We start from the raw sequence: 18,933 nt of genomic DNA, 5'->3' as shown, positions 1-18,933 counted from the left end.
CCACACAGACAGAAACCCTGGAATCCCCTCAACCACCTCCACCACAGGAACTCAGATTCTCTCCCCACATCATGGCTCTGACCTCCACGAATAAGATAAATATCATACCTTTGTGAAAAAGAATGTCCACATCAAAACTTATTACAGGAAATCTCCCCATGTAAAGAGTTCTTAGTGTTTCTTGTGGTGTGTCAGTGTGTTATAAACCCACACCTGACACCTAGTGGTGAAACTGTATGCTGCATTCAAATATATAGATCTGTCTTTCTTCTGACAGAGTTGCATGCTTCCTTTCAAAAACAAGATGTTTATCTGAGTCTACTAACCGCACAACATCTTTCTGCAATACAGGAACAATGTGCACAGATGCACACACATAAAACTCACCTCAAATATATTGTATAGCATTTTCACTATAGTTCACTTTATATCACAAACTGATGTTAAAAACCGAATAGTATCATGCCGTAAAAAATGTAAACTTGGGTGGAAAGTAGACACACTGTACTAAAGTGAAACATCAAGTGTTTCATCACAAACATTGGTGTGTGTTTATCTGCTCACGTCAAGATCTCTGACAAGATAAAGGAAAGTCCACAGTACCTGATTTAACTAGTATCCAAACACACACCAACAATGTATGTATTGTCTGTCAGACATCATCTGTTACATAATTAAAGAGCTGTGAATAAGTGCACATAAGTATAGCCTTATTATATACAGTAAAGGGTGTAGTTATCACACTGATCATGATAGTTAGTAAAACAAATTCAAAGGATGGTGTTTTAAAGGGGCAATCAGCAGTTGAAAAAATAACAAAATCATCAACTCCGCCACTGTTTCAGTAAAAACTGAGGGATATGGCTGGATAAATGTAACCACTCTCAAAATCATAGACAGAGCTATGTTTGCAAGGACTGACCATCCATGATATCAAAATCATAGTTCTAACCATGTTTTGAAGCTATACAGTGTTTATTTACATTTACTTTGTTTACAAACATTGGAGTAAAACAAGCTTATATTTTGGGTTCTGAAGGGGGACGACAGTTCAAATAAGATCATGAGGCATTTATAAGTTATATTCTTCAAGAATCAATGGGTACATAACATGAATTCATAAATCAAAAGATTATTGTAGCAACTACAGATTGCCCCTTTAAGGTTAAAAGGTGTTTATTGTTTAATGCAAAATACCTGGAAGAAGCTGGAAATGTGATGTTCTGCCTAGATGAAAATGGACAAATAAAATGACATGCAAAGGTGAATGCAAAACATTTGTAAAAATAGTATCCAGGGCTTATTATAAATACAGTATGCAAAAATCATAGAGAAAGCAAATTCATCTATCACATTCAACTCCAACTTCAATTTAACCTTAAGACTATAATGGTAGAAGTAGATATATTATGCTAATATTGATTTTGGTAAATGTTGAACAGCTTTTGCTAACATAGTGGTATCGGCAGCAGAAAAGGACAGGAGAGAGACAAATAGATTCCATGGGGACTCAAACACACACAAGGCCACCAGTGAGGTTCTACTGTCTCATAAAAAACTATGCAAATCAGGTATGTGGTATTAAAGTGCTGATATCTTCTAACCCCCAACAACGCACTACACTGACGAGGCCTGATCAGCCAACCACAAGCAAATATCAATAAAATGCTCAGGAAGTGTGGTACAATAACCTGTCACCTGGTTATTGTCATATGTTGGTGTATTGTTTCAAACATCTTCATGTCCACCACTAATGTAAATGTAAATGCACCTCCGGCGTCATGTTGACAGCAACAGCACACCTATGGTGAGACCTCCCACTGGGCAAAAACTGGTTGAATCAACATTGTTTGCATGTCATTATTATTATTTCTTGAATACGATGATGTTGAATCAACATGGAAAAGTGATTGGAATTACAAAAAGTCAACAACGTCAAGACATTTTGTCTTTTTTTTACCCAACTTTTCAAATCAAATCAAATTTTATTAGTCACATGCGCCGAATACAACAGGTGTAGATTTTACAGTGAAATGCTTACTTACGAGCCCCTAACCAACAGTGAAGTTAAAAAAAATACGGATAAGAATAAGGGATAAAAGTAACAAGTAATTAAAGAGGAGCAGTAAAAAAATAACAGCATATACAGGGGGGGTACCGGTACAGAGTCAATGTGCGGCGGCACTGGTTAGTTGAGGTAGTATGTACATGTAGGTAGAGTTAATAAAGTGACTATGCATAGATGACGACAGAGAGTGGCAGTGGTGTGGAGAGGGGAGGGGGGGCAATGCAAATAGTCTGGGTAGCCATTTGACTAGATGTTCAAGAGTCTTATTGCTTGGGGGTAGAAGCTGTTTAGAAGCCTCTTGGACCTAGACTTGGCGCTCTGGTACCGCTTGCCGTGCAGTAGCAGAGAGAACAGTCTATGAGTAGGGTGGCTGGAGTCTTGGACAATTTTTAGGGCCTTCCTCTGACACCGCCTGGTATAGAGGTCCTGGATGGCAGGAAGCTTGGCCCCACTGGGCCGTTCGCACTACCCTCTGTAGTGCCTTGCGGTCAGAGGCCGAGCAGTTGCCATACCAGGCAGTGATGCAACTAGTCAGAATGGTCTCGATGGTGCAGCTGTAGAACCTTTTGAGGATCTGAGGACCCATGCCAAATCTTTTCAGTCTCCTGAGGGGGAATAGGTTTTGTCGTGCCCGCTTAACGACTGTCATGGTGTACTTGGACCATATTAGTTTGTTGGTGACGTGGACACCAAGGAACTTTAAGCTCTCAACCTGCTCCACTACAGCCCCGTCGATGAGAATGGGGGCGTGCTCGGTCCTCCTTCTCCTGTAGTCCACAATCATCTCCTTTGTCTTGATCACGTTGAGGGAGAGGTTGTTGTCCTGGCACCACATGGCCAGGTCCTTGACCTCCTCCCTATAGGCTGTCTCGTTGTTGTCGGTGATCAGGCCTACCACTGTTGTGTCATCAGCAAATTACGTTTTTAACCCAAATCCAATGACATTGTGAAATGTTTTGTTGATTTCACCTTAGTTGACAACTCAACCAAATGTAAATCCAAACTAGACGTTGAAATGACGTCTGTGCCCAGTGGGCCATAGCCTGCCCCCAGATATTCAGTTCACCACTCATCACAATACAGGAGACATAGGAGGTGCAGACAGACTGAGAGAACAGTTCTCCCCATCGACTTGCTGGGGTGTTAAGGTACCCATAATGGTGAGCCTCTCCATTACTCTGTAACTGGTTGGCAAATTACCTTTCTCTCACAGCATCAGTTTGTCTCTCTCTCTCTCTCTCTCTCTCTCTCTCTCTCTCTCTCTCTCTCTCTCTCTCTCTCTCTCTCTCTCTCTCTCTCTCTCTCTCTCTCTCTCTCTCTCTCTCTCTCTCTCTCTCTCTCTCTCTCTCTCTCTCTCTCTCTCTCTCATATGCCTACTTTACTCTCTGACGTTTGCCATGTCCTCTCAACATGTCTCTTCCTGCCCTCAGCAGCATGGTAGTGACATTGAGACTGCTGGTTCTATGCTGGCTGTTTGGAGCAGGGTGTAGTCAGAGCTCTCCATCATGGTTCCAGAACATCACTACAACTCTGTTCAACCCCTATGCTTATGTTCAATGTAAATGTAGACTGATGTCTACTTTGTTGCATCTGTAAAACATGTCTGCAATTAACCAATAGCTACAATCCTATTATGCAGGTCATAACGTTGACCAAAGGAAAACAACAGACTAATCAACCATGTTGTTTTCGTTTGCAGGACCATTATGTTTGTTCAGAACAACCAGTCTTGTACAGTGAGGAAAGACAACCATTGGTTCCCAGTAGGCAGGTACACTCACCTCTGTTATCAACTGTCCAAACAGCCTGCATGTGTACACACTACCCACACAGACAGAAACCCTGGAATCCCCTCAACCTCCACCTCCACCACAGGAACTCAGATTCTCTCCCCACATCATGGCTCTGACCCCCACGAATAAGATAAATATCATACCTTTGTGAAAAAGAATGTCCACATCAAAACTTATTACAGGAAATCTCCCCATGTAAAGAGTTCTTAGTGTTTCTTGTGGTGTGTCAGTGTGTTATAAACCCACACCTGACACCTAGTGGTGAAACTGTATGCTGTGTACACTGAGTGTACAAAACATTAAGAATACATGCTCTTTTCATGACATAGCCTGGTCAGGTGAATCCAGGTGAAAGCTATGATCCCTTATTGATGTCACTTGTTAAATCCACGTCAATCAGTGTAGATGAAGGGGAGGATACAGGTAAAAATATATATTTTTAAGCCTTGAGACAATTGAGACATGGATTGTGTGTGTGCCATTCAGAGGGTGAATGGGCAAGACAAAATACTAACTTTTAGGAAGGTGTTCTTGATGTTTTGTACACTCAGTGTATATAGATCTGTCTTGCATCTGACAAGGTAGGTGTGTGTGTGTGTGTGTGTGTGTGTGTGTGTGTGTGTGTGTGTGTGTGTGTGTGTGTGTGTGTGTGTGTGTGTGTGTGTGTGTGTGTGTGTGTGTGTGTGTGTGTGTGTGTGTGTGTCCTGGAACCTTATCCCAGGAAAGCTTTAGGAAGGCTGGAGGTGGATTCATGGTGTAGGCTACTAAAGAACCAAACAAAAAAATGTCCAGTGACAAACAAGATGTTTATCTGAGTCTACTGACCACGCAACATCTTGCTAAAATAAAGGATCGACATAAAACCTACCTCACAGGTGTGTACACATGCAAACAAGCAAAAACATGGATGAACAGAAATTGTATCTCCTTTTCGCTATAGTTCACTTTATATCACAAACTGATGTTAAAAAGGAAATAGTAGCATGCCGTAAAAAATGTAAACTTGGGTGGAAAGTAGACACACTGTACTAAAGTGAAACATCAAGTGTTTCATCACAAACATTGGTGTGTGTTTATCTGCTCACGTCAAGATCTCTGACAAGATAAAGGAAAGTCCACAGTACCTGATTTAACTAGTATCCAAACACACACCAACAATGTATGTATTGTCTGTCAGACATCATCTGTTACATAATTAAAGAGCTGTGAATAAGTGCACATAAGTATAGCCTTATTATATACAGTAAAGGGTGTAGTTATCACATTGATCATTACAGTGAGTAAAATGTTTCAAATGAGGGTGTTACAGGGGCAATCAGCAGTTGAAATAACAAAGTGTGTCCCTGCCACTGTTTCAGGAAAAAACTGAGGGATATGGCTGGATAAATGTAACCACTCGCAAAATCATAGACAGAGCTATGGATACAAGGACCGACCATCCATGATATCAAAATCATAGTTCTAACCATGTTTTGAAGCTATACAGTGTTTATTTACATTTACTTTGTTTACAAACATTGGAGTAAAACAAGCTTATATTTTGGGTTCTGAAGGGGGACGACAGTTCAAATAAGATCATGAGGCATTTATAAGTTATATTCTTCAAGAATCAATGGGTACATAACATGAATTCATAAATCAAAAGATTATTGTAGCAACTACAGATTACCCCTTTAAGTTTAAAAGGTGTTTATTGTTTCATGCAAAATACCTGGAGGAAGCTGGAAATGTGATGTTCTGCCTAGATGAAAATAGACAAATAAAATGACATGCAAAGGTGAATGCAAAACATTGGTAAAACTAGTATCCAGGGCTTAATAGAAATATGCCAAAGTCACAGAGAAAACAAACCCAACTATCACACTTCAACTCCAACTTCAACTTAACTTTAAGATTATAATGGTAGGAGTAGATATAGTATGCTAATATTGATTTTGGTAAATGTTGAACAGCTTGTGCTAACAGAGTGGTATCGGCAGCAGAAAAAGACAGGAGAGAGACGAATAGGCTTCTGTTGATTTGCGACCTGACACCTGATTCTCCTAAAAATTATATGTCTATGGATAACACTTTATACGGATAGTCCATCTGTAGATGCTCTACAGACTATTTACAGACTATCAGTAAAGTTTCTACTAACCTTAACTCTAACCCTAACCTTAACCCTTATCCTAACCCTAAACTTAACCCTTATCCTAACCCTAGCCCTAATCCTAACCTTAACCTTATTCTAAACCTAACCATAAATGTAAACTTAGCAAGCGGTTGCTTATCAACAGAGAGTTTGTTGATAGTAAACAGATACTTTGTTGATCAGTAGAGCATCTACATATGGAAAATCCGGACAATCCAAATAAAGTGTGACCGGTCTATGAAATGGAGATACCACAGGGACACATCAAACACACACAAAGCCACCTGTGAGGTTTTACTGTCTTATAAAAACGGTGCAAATCAGGCATTCTTCCTGTTTTTGTGGTGTATCAGTGTATTATAAACCCACACCTGACACCTAGTGGTGAAAGTGTATGCTGTGTTGTGCTAAAATATATACAGTAGATCTGTCTTTCATCTGAAAATGTGTGTGTGTGTGTGTGTGTGTGTGTGTGTGTGTGTGTGTGTGTGTGTGTGTGTGTGTGTGTGTGTGTGTGTGTGTGTGTGTGTGTCCTGGAACCTTATCACTGGAAAGTTTTAGGAAGGCTGTGGGTGGATTCATGGCTTAGCCTACCGAAGAACCAAACAAAAAAATGCCATTCACAAACAAGATGTTTATCTGAGTCTACTGCAACATCTTGCTAAAATACATCAACAATGTGCACAGCAGTGGAGGCTGCTGAGAGGAGGATGGCTCACAATAACGGCTGGAACGGAGCAACTGGAATGGAATAAAATGCATGGAAACCATGTGTTTGATACCATTCCACTAATTCCGCTCTAGCCAATTCCATGAACTCGTCCTCCCCAATTAAGATGCCACCAACCTCCTGTGGTGCATAGATGCACACACATAAAACCCACCTTACAGTAGTGTACACGTGCAAACAAGCAAAAATGTGTATAATGAACAGAAATATTAAACACTGTCTCTGTGTGAGAGCACTTTACATCATCAACTGAAGGTAAAGAGGCAAAATGTGGGTGGAAAGTAGACAACCTGTACTAAAGTGAAACATCAAGTTTCATCACAATGTGCCTACCTGCTCACGTCAAGATCTCAGACAAGATAGAGGAAAGACTACAGTGCCTGTTTTAACTAATATGCAAAAATCATAGAGAGAAAACAGAAACGCTCAGCTGTCACACTTCAACTGCAACTCAACCTTAAAGAAAAGGTTCACCCATTTTGAATGTTACATCATTCTGGTGCATCTCTGAGTGATGTTCTATCGATTCCCGCGGTCATTTCATGTTTCCATGTGTATCTGAGCTGTTTCATCATATGCGAAACTCGTCATACCGGCTGTATTTCTGCCTGCCTGAACGGCAATAGTTCAGATACACATGAAAACATGAAATGACCGCGGCAGCAGAAAAGGACAGGAGAGAGACAGATAGGCTTCTGTTGATTTGCTACCTGACATCTGATTTTCCTAAATATTATAGATCTATGAAATGGAGATACCAGAGGGACTCATCAAACACACACATGGTCACCAGGGAGGTTTTACTGTCTTATAAAATTGGTGCAAATCAGGTTTGTGGTATCTTCTAACCCCCAACAACGCACTACACTGACCAGGCCTGATCAGCCAACCACAAGCAAATATCACTAAAATGCTCTGGAAGTGTGGTACAATAACCTGTCACCTGGTGATTTTCATATGTTGGTGTCTCATTTCAAACATCTTCACATGCACCATCAATTTAAATGCAAATATACCTCCGGAGTCATGCTGACAGCAACTGCACACCTGTGATGAGACCTGTAGTCTGGCACAGGACAGCCTGACCCCAGGTATTCAGTTCACCACTCATCACAATACAGGAGACACAGGAGGTGCAGACAGACTGATAGAACAGTTCTCCCCATTGACTCGCTGGGCTGTGAAAGTACCCATACAGGTGAGCCTCTCCATCACTCTGTAACTGGTTGGCAAATTACTTTTCTCTCACAGCATCAGCTGCTGACTCTGTCTCTTCTTTCTCTCTCTCCCTCTCACCCTTCATTTATCTCTCAATGCATCTCTTTAAACTCTCATTTGTTGATGCCTTTTTTACTCTCTGATGTTTGCCATGTCCTCTCAACATGTCTCTTCCTGCCCTCAGCAGCATGGTAGTGCCATTGAGACTGCTGGTTCTATGCTGGCTGTTTGGAGCAGGGTGTAGTCAGAGCTCTCCACCATGGTTCCAGAACATCACTACAACTCTGTTCAACTCCTCGGGAGACATCCTCCTCGGGGGGCTCTTCCCCATCAATGATCTCACCAGCAACTTGAGCCAGAGAGTAGAGCCGGACAGCATTAGCTGTGACAGGTACAGTAACACAAGACCCACTTATAATGAATGATTAATGTACTTTTGTCTGAATATGACGTTTGTTCTATGTCTAGTGCCTTTATACTGTAATTGTATTTGCAGATTCCACATGTTTCATTCTAATTATTGCTTGCTTCTAATATGTTTGAATCATCTGATCATGGAGAGCACTATAACAGCCCCTCACTGTCCTGTGTTTGGAATGGCAGTATTAATACGTTTGGTTTGGGTATGGCCCTGGTGATGAAGTACACAGTGGATGAGATCAACGCCAACTCCACCCTACTCCCTGGCATCAGGCTGGGCTATGAGATCTTCGACACCTGCAAGCAGTCTGCCGTCATCGTGAAGCCCACCCTCTTCTTCCTCACAGAGGGCTCCAGCCGAGAGCTGGCCATCATGTGTAACTACACGGACTACGTAACCCGTGTGGTGGCTGTCATCGGCCCTTCCACCTCAGAGATGGTCTCAGTCATAGGAAAACTACTGGGATTCTTCCTCATGCCGCAGGTTTGTTTGGTCACATGTTGGAAAGTTGTCTTTCAATGCAAACAATAACATATTCAAAAAACAAGGTGATAAAAAAAATTGGAATACAGCTTTTGCCCCTCTACAACAATCCCTTAAATGTAATTTGGATTGAACTGTGTGCTGTGGTGAAACTAAGATGAACATATGAGATACAACTGCAATGAGTATAGACATAAGCGTTTGTTTTTAATCTACTGTTGTTTCATCTGTTTCATTACCATGTGCCCCCTGTAGATCAGCTACAGTGCCACCAGTGACAAGTTCAGTGACAAGAGTCTGTACCCATCGTTCCTGCGCACAGTGCCCAGTGACAAGAGGCAGGTGGAGGCCATGGTGCGTCTGATGAACAGGTTCCAGTGGAACTGGGTGGCTGTCGTGGGCAGTGAGGATGAGTATGGACGTCAGGGCCAGCGCCAGTTTTCTACCCTGGCAGCAGAGAGCTCCATCTGTGTGGCGTACGAGGGGTTAATCCCCATCTATAGCGACCCACAGCCTGTGGTCAGAGAGATGCTGGACCGCATCACAGAGAGCAAAGTGGGTGTGGTGGTGGTGTTTTCTCTCTCCCAGCCCGCCAGAGCCTTCTTCACTGAGGTCAGTAAGACAGCAAGTCACACAAGAGGTCTAGAGAATTTTACAAAGTTGTAAAAAGTTTCTCAGAAGCTTTTCAAAAGGCTTTATGCAGCCGTTGGTTTGACTGCTTTTAAGTACAGTAATGCTACTCATTTATAGCATCTACATTCAGATTAGAGGGATACACGAATACCAGTGGAGGCTGGTGGGAGGAGCTATAGGAGGACAGACTCATTGTAATGGCTGGAAAGGAATAAATGGAACAGAGTCAAATGTGGTTTCCAGATGTTTGTTGTGTTTGATACTGTTCCATTTATTGCATTCCAGCCATTGCAAAGAGCCGTCCTTCTATAGCTTCTTCCACCAGCCTCCTCTGAATAATACATTTGTCTGTAAGAACTGGGGCAACGTAAGATCCCAAAATGCTGTTTGTGATCAGGTGATCAGGAGGAATCTGACAGGGGTCTGGGTGGCCAGCGATGCGTGGGCCCTGAACAGTGACTTGTCAACTCTCCCAAACATCCACACTGTGGGCACTATCATTGCCTTCACAGTCCACAGCCAGACCCTGGGCCTGCTCACACCCTACACCAGGGAACTCTTCTCCAGGATCAGAGAGGAGAGGGCCAGGCAGCCCTCACCAGGTCCAGATACAGAGCCAACCCATAGTATGAACCCATGCCCAGACTGCTGGAACCTGTCCCTAGACAACATAAGTCTAGTGACAAAGCCCATACTGCAGAGGTCAGCTTTCAGGGTCTATGCTGCCATCTACAGTGTTGCACACGCACTGCACAACATGCTCAGGTGCAATGCTAAGAGCTGCCTGAGGGACGCTAAAAGCAAACTCTACCCCTGGCAGGTACATTCTCCCTCAGTATTTTTTTCTCCAAACAATGATTATGTGAAGCTGTGCAAGGTACTTTACACATGCAATTAACAAAGATAAATAACAAATTGATTGACACCCTGCAGCTTTTGGAGGTGCTCAAGGAGGTTAACTTCAGTCTAAATGGAAGTCATTTTGAGTTTGACAGTAATGGAAACCCAAACATTGGCTACAACATACTACAGTGGGTCTGGGGAAACAACAATCTGAGTTTCAAAGATGTCGGCACCTTCTATGAGAACCTGTCAATCAATAACACTCTCATCCAATGGCATACAGTATGTGCTAAGGTAATCTCCGCCCGCATCTCCTCATCAAACATTATGTTGCACTTTATCGGCTTCACATTTTCCCCTCTGGGACTAAACATTTCAATGTGCCAGCTACGCCCTGCAAGGTAGTTCTCTCTGACACCACCTCTGCTGCAGGCCCCTGAGTCTACCTGTTCCTCTGAGTGTGGCCCTGGCCAGGTGCGCAGAGTGAAAGGCTTCCATTCCTGCTGCTTTGACTGTATTGACTGTTTACCGGGCACCTTCCAGAATGGCAGAAGTGGGTGATTCACAGACTTCCATCAATCTATGCATTAAAACTCGATAACTCTTGAGATTATGTTTTGTAGATTTATTTGATATTTTTCTCTAGCAACATGGACATCAGCTTTACACTTTTCTCACATGCTGACAAACGCTGCGTTAAAAAAATGCTCAATACATCTACAAAACTGAAAGGTGTGAGTGGTGGCGTTATAAGACTGGCCTTAAGACTTTCTACTCTTATCAGGTTCTATCATTCTAACTACACGTCTCTGCTCCCTCTCTGACTCTAGTGGACATCCAGTGTACCCAGTGTCTAGAGGGCCAGTGGTCCCTGGTACGTAGCACCAACTGCACCGAGCCTACCTTTGACTTCCTGACCTGGGGCCAGCCTGAGTCCTTGGGGCTGCTGCTGGCCATGCTGGTGCTGCTGGCCTGTCAGGGGGCTGTGGGGGTCCTGTTCCTGCAGCACCGGGGTTCTCCGCTGGTGAGAGCCTCTGGGGGGCCCCTGGGTGGTGTGTCCCTACTCAGCATGATGGTAGGCTGTGCCTGCCTGCTGCTGTTCCTGGTCCAGCCAGGGGACATGGTGTGTCGTCTGCAGCTTCCCCTCAGCTCCATCTTCCACACGGTCACCCTGTCCACCATCCTAGCCTTCTCACTGCAGGTAAAGCCTAGACCTGTAGAACACCAGACAAACATGAATCATTGAGATATTATACATCTACACTATATGACCAAAAGTATGTGGACATCTGCTCGTCGAACATCTCATTCCAAAATCATGAGCATTAATACGGAATTGGCCCCCCTTTGCTTCTGTAACAGCCTCCACTCTTCTGGGAAGGCTTTCTACTAGATGTTGTAACATTGCTGCGGGGTCCTGCTTCTATTCAGCCACAAGAGCATTAGTGAGGTTGGGCACTGACATTGGGCAATTAGGCCTGGCTCGCTGTCACCGTTCCAATTCATCGCAAAGGTGTTTGATGGGGTTGAGGTCAGGGCTTTGTGCAGGCCAGTCAATTTCTCCCACACCGATCTGAACAAACCATTTCTGTATGGACCTCGCTTCGTGCACAGGGGCTTTGTCATGCTGAAACAGGAACGGGCCTTCCTCAAACTGTTGCCACAAAGTTGGAAGCACAGAATCATCTACAATGTCATTGTAGAATGTCATTTTTACTACACGGACCCCTGCTAATCAATCACGACTGGTCTGCCGACGTAACCGCACGAGGGGGCTACAACAGACTTTTTCCTTTGCGACGTCCCTTCTGCTAGCCTGCTAGCCCCGGCCCGCTAGCTGTCTGAATCGCCGTGTCACCAGCCCGTCCAGCTACTCATTGGACCCTGTGATCACTCGGCTACGCATGCCTCTCCCTAATGTCAATATGCCTTGTCCATTGCTGTTTTGGTTAGTGATTATTCTCTTATTTCACTGTAGAGCCTCCAGCCCTGCTCAATATGCCTCAGCTAACCCTCTTGTCCTACCTTCCACACATGCGGTGACCTCACCTGGTTTAATTGATGTCTCTAGAGACAATACCTCTCTCATCGTCACTCAATGCCTAGGTTTACCTCCACTGTATTCACATCCTACCATACCTTTGTCTGTACATTATGCACTATTCTACCGCGCCCAGAAACCTGCTCCTTATACTCTCTGTTCCGAACGTACTAGACGACCAGTTCTTATAGCCCTTAGCCGTACCCTTATCCTACTCCTCCTCTGCTCCTCTGGTGATGTAGTGGTTAATCCAGGCCCTGCAGTGCCTAGCTCCACTCCCATTCCCCAGGCGCTCTCATTTGTTGACTTCTGTAACTGTAAAAGCCTTGGTTTCATGCATGTTAACATTAGAAGCCTCCTCCCTATGTTTGTTTTATTCACTGCTTTAGCACACTCTGCCAACCCGGATGTCCTAGCCGTGTCTGAATCCTTGTTTAGGAAGGCCACCAAAAACCCTGAAATTTCCATCACTAACTATAAAATTTTCCGACAAGATAGAACTGCCAAAGGGGGCGGAGTTGCAATCTACTGCAGATATAGCCTACAGAGTTCTGTCTTACTATCCAGGTCTGTGCCCAAACAATTTGAGTTTCTACTTTAAAAATCCACCTTTCCAGAAACAAATCTCTCACCGTTACTGCTTGCTATAGACCACCTTCTGCCCCCAACTGTGCCCTGAACACCATATGTGAATTGATTGCCCCCCCATCTATCTTCAGAGCTTGTGCTGTTAGGTGACCTAAACTGGGACATGCATAACATCCCGGCCATCCTACAATCTAAGCTTGATGCCCTCAATCTCACACAAATTATCAATGAACCTACCAGGTACAACCCCAAATCTGTAAACACTGGCACCCTCATAGATATCATCCTAACCAACCTGCCCTCCAAATACACCTCTGCTGTCTTCAACCAGGATCTCAGCAATCACTGCCTCATTGCTTGCGTCTGTAATGGGTCTGCGACCAAACGACCACCCCTCATCACTGTCAAACACTCCCTAAAACACTTCAGTGAACAGGCCTTTCTAATCGACCTGGCCCGGGTATCCTGGAAGGATATTGACCTCATTCCGTCAGTAGACGATACCTGGTTACTCTTTAAAAGTGCTTTCCTCACAATCTTAAATAAGCATGCACCATACAAAAAACAGCACAAAAACATCCTGTGGCGTACGGCATTAGCATCGAATAGCCCCCGCGATCAACTTTTCAGGGAACTGAAAAGTCAGGAACCAATATATTCAGTCAGTTAGGAAAGCTAAGGTTATCTTTTTCAAACAGAAATTGTCATCCTGTAGCACCAACTCCAAACATTTTGGGACACTGTAAAGTCCATGTAGAATAAGAGCACCTCCTCCCAGCTTCCCACTGCACTGAGGATAGGAAACACAGTCACCACCGATGATAATCTGTGATTATCTACGATAATCTATAATTTCAATAAGCATTTTTCTACGGCTGGCGATGCTTTCCACCTGGCTACCCCTTCCCCGGCCAACATCTCAGCACCCCCTGCAGCAACTTGCCCAAGCTCCCCCCCCCCCCCCCCCCCCGCTTCTCCTTCACCCAAATCCAGACAGCAGATGTTCTGAAAGAGCTGCAAAATCTGAATCCCTACAAATCAGCTGGGCTAGACAATCTGGACTCTCTCTTTCTAGAATGATCCGCTGAAATTGTTGCAACCCCTATTACTAGCCTATTCAACCTCTCTTTCGTATCGTCTGAGATCCCCAAAGATTGGAGAGCTGCCGAAGGTCATCCCCGTCTTCAAAGGGGAGACACTCTAGACCCAAACTGCTACAGACCTATATCTATCCTACCCTGCCTTTCTAAGGTCTTCAAAAGCCAAGTTAACAAACAAATCACTGACCATTTCGAATCCCACCGTACCTTCTCCGCTATGCAATCTAGTTTCCGAGCTGGTCATGGGTGCACCTTAGCCACGCTCAAGGTCCTAAACAATATTATAACTGCCATCGATAAGAGACAATACTGTGCAGCTGTATTCATCGACCTGGCCAAGGCTTTCGACTCTGTCAATCATCACATTCTTATCGGCAGACTCAACAGCCTTGGTTTCTCAAATGACTGCCTCGCCTGGTTCACCAACTACTTCGCAGACAGAGTCAGTGTGTCAAATCGGAGGGCATGTTGTCCGGACCTCTGGCAGTCTCTATGGGGGTGCCACAGGGTTCAATTCTTGAGACGACTCTTTTCTCTGTATACATCAATGATGTCGCTCTTGCTGCTGGTGAGTCTCTGATCCACCTCTACGCAGACGACACCATTCTGTATACTTCTGGACCTTCTTTGGACACTGTGTTAACTAACCTCCAGACGAGCTTCAATGCCATACAACACTCCTTCCGTGGACTCCAACTGCTCTTAAATGCAAGTCAAACTAAATACATGCTCTTCAACCAATCGCTGCCGCACCTGCTCGCCTGTCCAGCATCACTACTCTGGACGGTTCTGACTTAGAATATGTGGACAACTACAAATACCTAGGTGTCTGGTTAGACTGTAAACTCTCCTTCCAGACTCACATTAAGCATCTCCAATCCAAAATTAAATCTAGAATCGGCTTCATATTTCGCAACAAAGCATCCTTCACTCATTCTGCCAAACATACCCTGGTAAAACTGACTATCCTGCCGATCCTTGACTTCGGCGATGTCATTTACAAAATAGCCTCCAACACTCTACCAAGCAAATTTGATGCAGTCTATCACAGTGCCATCCATTTGTCACCAAAGCCCCATATACTACCCACCACTGCGACCTGTATGCTCTCGTTAGCTGGCCCTCGCTTCATATTTGTCGCCAAATCCACTGGCTCCAGGTCATCTATAAGTCTTTGCTAGGTAAAGCCCCGCCTTATCTCAGCTCACTGGTCACCATAGCAGCACCCACCCATAGCACGCGCTCCAGCAGGTATATTTCACTGGTCACCCCCAAAGCCAACTCCTCCTTTGGCTGCCTTTACTTCCAGTTCTCTGCTGCCAATGACTGGAACAAATTGCAAAAATCACTGAAGCTGGAAGCTCATATCTCCCTCACTAACTTTAAGCACCAGTTGTCAGAGCAGCTCACAGATCACTGCACCTGTAAGTAGCCCATCCATCTACCTCATCCCCATACTGTTATTTTTTTCTCTCTCCTTTGCACCCCAGTATATCTATCACTCCAGTGTTTAATTGGTAAATTGTCATTATTTCGCCACTATGGCCTATTTATTGCCTTACCTCCCTTATCTTACCTCATTTGCACACACTGTACATATACTTTTTTTATATTGTGTTAATGACTGTATGTTTGTTTATTCCATGTGTAACTCTGTGTTGTTGTTTGTGTAGCATTAATTTGTTTTTTCTTGGCCAGGTATTAGTTGTAAATGAGAACTTGTTCTCAACTAGCCTACCTGTTTAAATAAAGGTGAAATAAAAAAAATAAAAACATTTGTATGCTGTAGCATTAAGATTTCCCTTCACTGGAACTAAGGGGCCTAGACCGAACCATGAAAAACAGCCCGGGATCATTATTCTTCCTCCACCAAACTGTACAGTTGGCACTATGCATTCAGGTAGGTAGCGTTCTCCTGGCATCTGCGAAACCCAGATTCGTCCGTCGGACTGCCAGATGGTGAAGCGTGATTCATCACTCCAGACAATGCGTTTCCACTGCTCCAGAGTCCAATGGTGGCGAGCTTTATACCACTCCACCCGACGTTTGGCATTGCGCATGGCGATTTTAGGCTTGTGTGCGGCTGTTTGGCCATGGAAACCCATTTCATGAAACTCCCGACTAACAGTTCTTGTGCTGATGTTGCTTCCAGAGGCAGTTTGGAACTCCAGAGGCAGTTCCAGAGGCAGTTTGGTAGTGAGTCCAGAGGCAGTCCAGAGGCAATTCAAGAGGCAGTTTGGTAGTGTGTTTTGCAACTGAGAACAGACTATTTTTACGCGCTTCAGCACTCGGCGGGCCTGTTCGATGAGCTTGTGTGGCCTACAACTTCATGGCTGTGCCTTTGTTGCTCCTAGAACTTTCCACTTCACAATAACAGCACTTACAGTTGACCGGGACAGCTCTAGTAGGGCAGACATTTGAGGAACTGACTTGTTGGAAAGGTGGCATCCTATAACGGTGCCACGTTGAAAGTCACTGAGCTCTTCAGTAAGATCATTCTACTGGCAATGTTTGTCTATGGAGGTTGCATGGCTGTGTGCTCGATTTTATACACCTGTCAGCAATGGGTGTGACTGAAATAGCCAAATCCACTAAAACATACTTTTCTATATACAGTATAGTTTAAATAGGTTTTCTTTGATGTAAAAGAAAGCCAACAGTCCAGGAGACATTTGAATGAATATGAGTGAGGAAGACCCAGAGTATCTTGAATCAAATATTAGCTAATTTTCCATCCTCCTCCCTCTTTTGACAGATTGTGTATGTGACTGAGTTCCCTGAGAAGGCTCCGTCTCATCTGGTTACACTGAGAGGCCCTGGAGGCTGGCTGCTGGTACTGGCCTGCTGTGGTGTGCAGGCAGGGATCTGTGGCTATTATGTCCAGGAGGGGCCCTCTCTATCCCGGTACCTGGCCAAGATAAAGGTGACCTTTGTGAGAAAGTTCCTACGATGCCCTGTGGAGCCCATCTTATGTCTGGGCCTGATGCAGGGCTTCAATGGCCTCCTCGCCCTCATGTCCTTCATGTGCACCTTCATGGCTGTGAAGCCCATTCGCCAATACAACCTGGCCAGAGATATCACCTTCTCCACCCTGGCCTACTGCGTGGTTTGGGTGGTCTTCATCCCCATCTACACTGGTCTGAATGACAAGGAACGCTCCATTGTCCATGTATCTGTCAGTTTGCTCAGTAACATGGGGCTGATGGCGGCCTACTATCTGCCAAAATGTCACCTGCTGCTGAAGAAACCTGAGCTCAACACAGCAGAGCACTTCCGTACCTTCCTCGAGGGAGCTCCAGGAACTCCTCAAGAGGAACAGGACCAGGGACCTGCAGGGGAGGGACAAGTATCAGGGGAGAGACAGGGACAGTGAAATGTATTCTGTTTAATGTTTCAATAATATTTACAATTTAATTTTGTGTGTTATACATTTCATGTGCATGTATACTAGTTTGATTGAGTGATTTCAGTTATCTTTGCAGAAATGGTGAATAAACGCACTGTAAAGGAGCAGGGCCGTGCACAGACCTTTCAGGGGGTGCTCAAAATGAAAAATAAATAACATACCAAATATCTCTGTAGCAGTTTTTTGTTCTTGCATAGGCCTATTTATTTCTGCAACAACACACTCACTCATCATCACAAACTGTAAGGAAGCTAGTAACAGTGCATCCTAAAGATATAATTGACATCGGGAAAAGAGGGTGGGCTATCAGCTGACCCTGGGGTGGGCTATCAGCTGTTTAATGTAAATATGCTAGTTATATAGCTCCATTTCTTTTAGTGATTGTGATTTACCTCTATATCTTTCTGCCTCTCTCTACTGCGTGTACCAGACAACCAGACCAGATATTGATGATGATGTAGGATAAATTAAGTGTTTATCAAATGTTATGATTCTGTAGCAGTACTGTTGGGATTTAAACTAGATAGTTAGCTACACACGCTAGAACGGTGACCGCATCTCTCAAGCCATGCATGTTTGGATACCAGGTACGAGCAATCTCCATAGAGCCCCACAGTGGAGGTGTCATAATACCCATAAAACCTAGAGGTCAAACAGGGAAATGGTATCCAATCAATTTTCCACCATTCATTTTTCCAATAGGGAATTTTAGAAACACTTAAAATAAGGGCTGTGTTTTGTGTAGGCTTACCCTGGCGTGATGTTTTGATAACCATGTAAATCTCTCTAGGACAAGGTGACTTTTATCAATATATTAGGCTCTATTTACTCTCAGATACGAAACTGCTAAGGGTCAGATTGTAAGTTACTGGGGGGAGGGGTGGTCCAAAATAGGGGAGGGTTGTCAAACTTGTTTTTTTGGAGGGGAGGGTTGTGTGATTTTTTATTAGGCACTGGGGAGGGAAGTGAATTTTTTCCCTGGTTTACAATCGCTCTTCTGCTTGTATTTTCCCTATAAACAATAGCCTTACTTACTTTTGATATCACCCTGATAAAGTTAAGAAACATTTGTGAAAGTTTGGTATGGTGTGGCTATTATTAAGCTTTAGCTAATGCTGGCCTATGATATGAAGGCAGTGCGCCCCAGTGTAGTACTAATGTAGCTGGATTTGGCTGATTTTTTTATGGAATATCTACATACTGTAGGTGTAAAGAGAGAGGCCCATTATCAGCAACCATCACTCCTGTGTTCCAATGGCACGTTGTGTTAGCTAATCCAAATGTATCATTTTAAAAGGCTAATTGATCATTAGAAAACCCTTTTGCAATTATGTTAGCACAGCTGAAAACTGTTGTTCTGATTAAAGAAGCAGTAAAACTAAAACTAAACCTTCTTTAGACTAGTTGAGTATCTGGAGCATCAGCATTTGCGGGTTCAATTACAGGCTCAAAATGGCCAGAAACAAAGAACTTTC

At 43.9% G+C, this 18,933-nt stretch overlaps 2 protein-coding genes across 9 annotated transcripts in view; both read left to right on the top strand.

Annotated features, from left to right (window-relative positions):
- shank3a (SH3 and multiple ankyrin repeat domains 3a) overlaps positions 1-18,933 on the top strand; it is a 684,304-nt gene that overhangs the window by 179,364 nt on the left and 486,007 nt on the right. The gene's annotated exons all lie outside the window — the stretch shown is intronic.
- Positions 2,981-17,613, top strand: LOC120060540 (taste receptor type 1 member 3-like). Of its 8 annotated transcripts, XM_039009971.1 has the most exons (12): positions 2,981-3,228; positions 3,768-3,839; positions 7,465-7,555; positions 7,847-7,923; positions 8,131-8,334; positions 8,547-8,847; positions 9,103-9,459; positions 9,878-10,300; positions 10,414-10,617; positions 10,756-10,876; positions 11,154-11,524; positions 16,808-17,613. In XM_039009971.1, exons 5-12 carry the CDS (start codon positions 8,132-8,134, stop codon positions 17,423-17,425), a joined length of 2,598 nt encoding a protein of 865 aa, XP_038865899.1. In that variant the 5' UTR covers positions 2,981-3,228; positions 3,768-3,839; positions 7,465-7,555; positions 7,847-7,923; position 8,131; the 3' UTR covers positions 17,426-17,613. The 8 variants fall into 8 exon arrangements, with proteins under 8 accessions (XP_038865899.1, XP_038865876.1, XP_038865892.1 ...); XM_039009948.1 differs by having other exon boundaries at positions 7,847-8,334; XM_039009964.1 differs by having other exon boundaries at positions 7,465-7,923; positions 8,128-8,334.

Source organism: Salvelinus namaycush, chromosome 2, assembly GCF_016432855.1.
Source record: "Salvelinus namaycush isolate Seneca chromosome 2, SaNama_1.0, whole genome shotgun sequence".
Taxonomy (NCBI): Eukaryota; Metazoa; Chordata; class Actinopteri; order Salmoniformes; family Salmonidae; genus Salvelinus; species Salvelinus namaycush.
Note: the sequence above shows the minus strand (reverse complement) of the source record. Positions and strands in the feature narration are given on the sequence as shown.

Bases quoted from the DNA above. Each gene is read 5' to 3' on its own strand.
- LOC120060540 (XM_039009956.1), top strand. From the start codon at position 8,108: ATGTCTCTTCCTGCCCTCAGCAGCATGGTAGTGCCATTGAGACTGCTG. The intron at 9,460-9,877 runs GTCAGTAAGACA...GTTTGTGATCAG, and splicing joins CCAGAGCCTTCTTCACTGAG to GTGATCAGGAGGAATCTGAC. The intron at 10,301-10,413 runs GTACATTCTCCC...GACACCCTGCAG, and splicing joins GCAAACTCTACCCCTGGCAG to CTTTTGGAGGTGCTCAAGGA.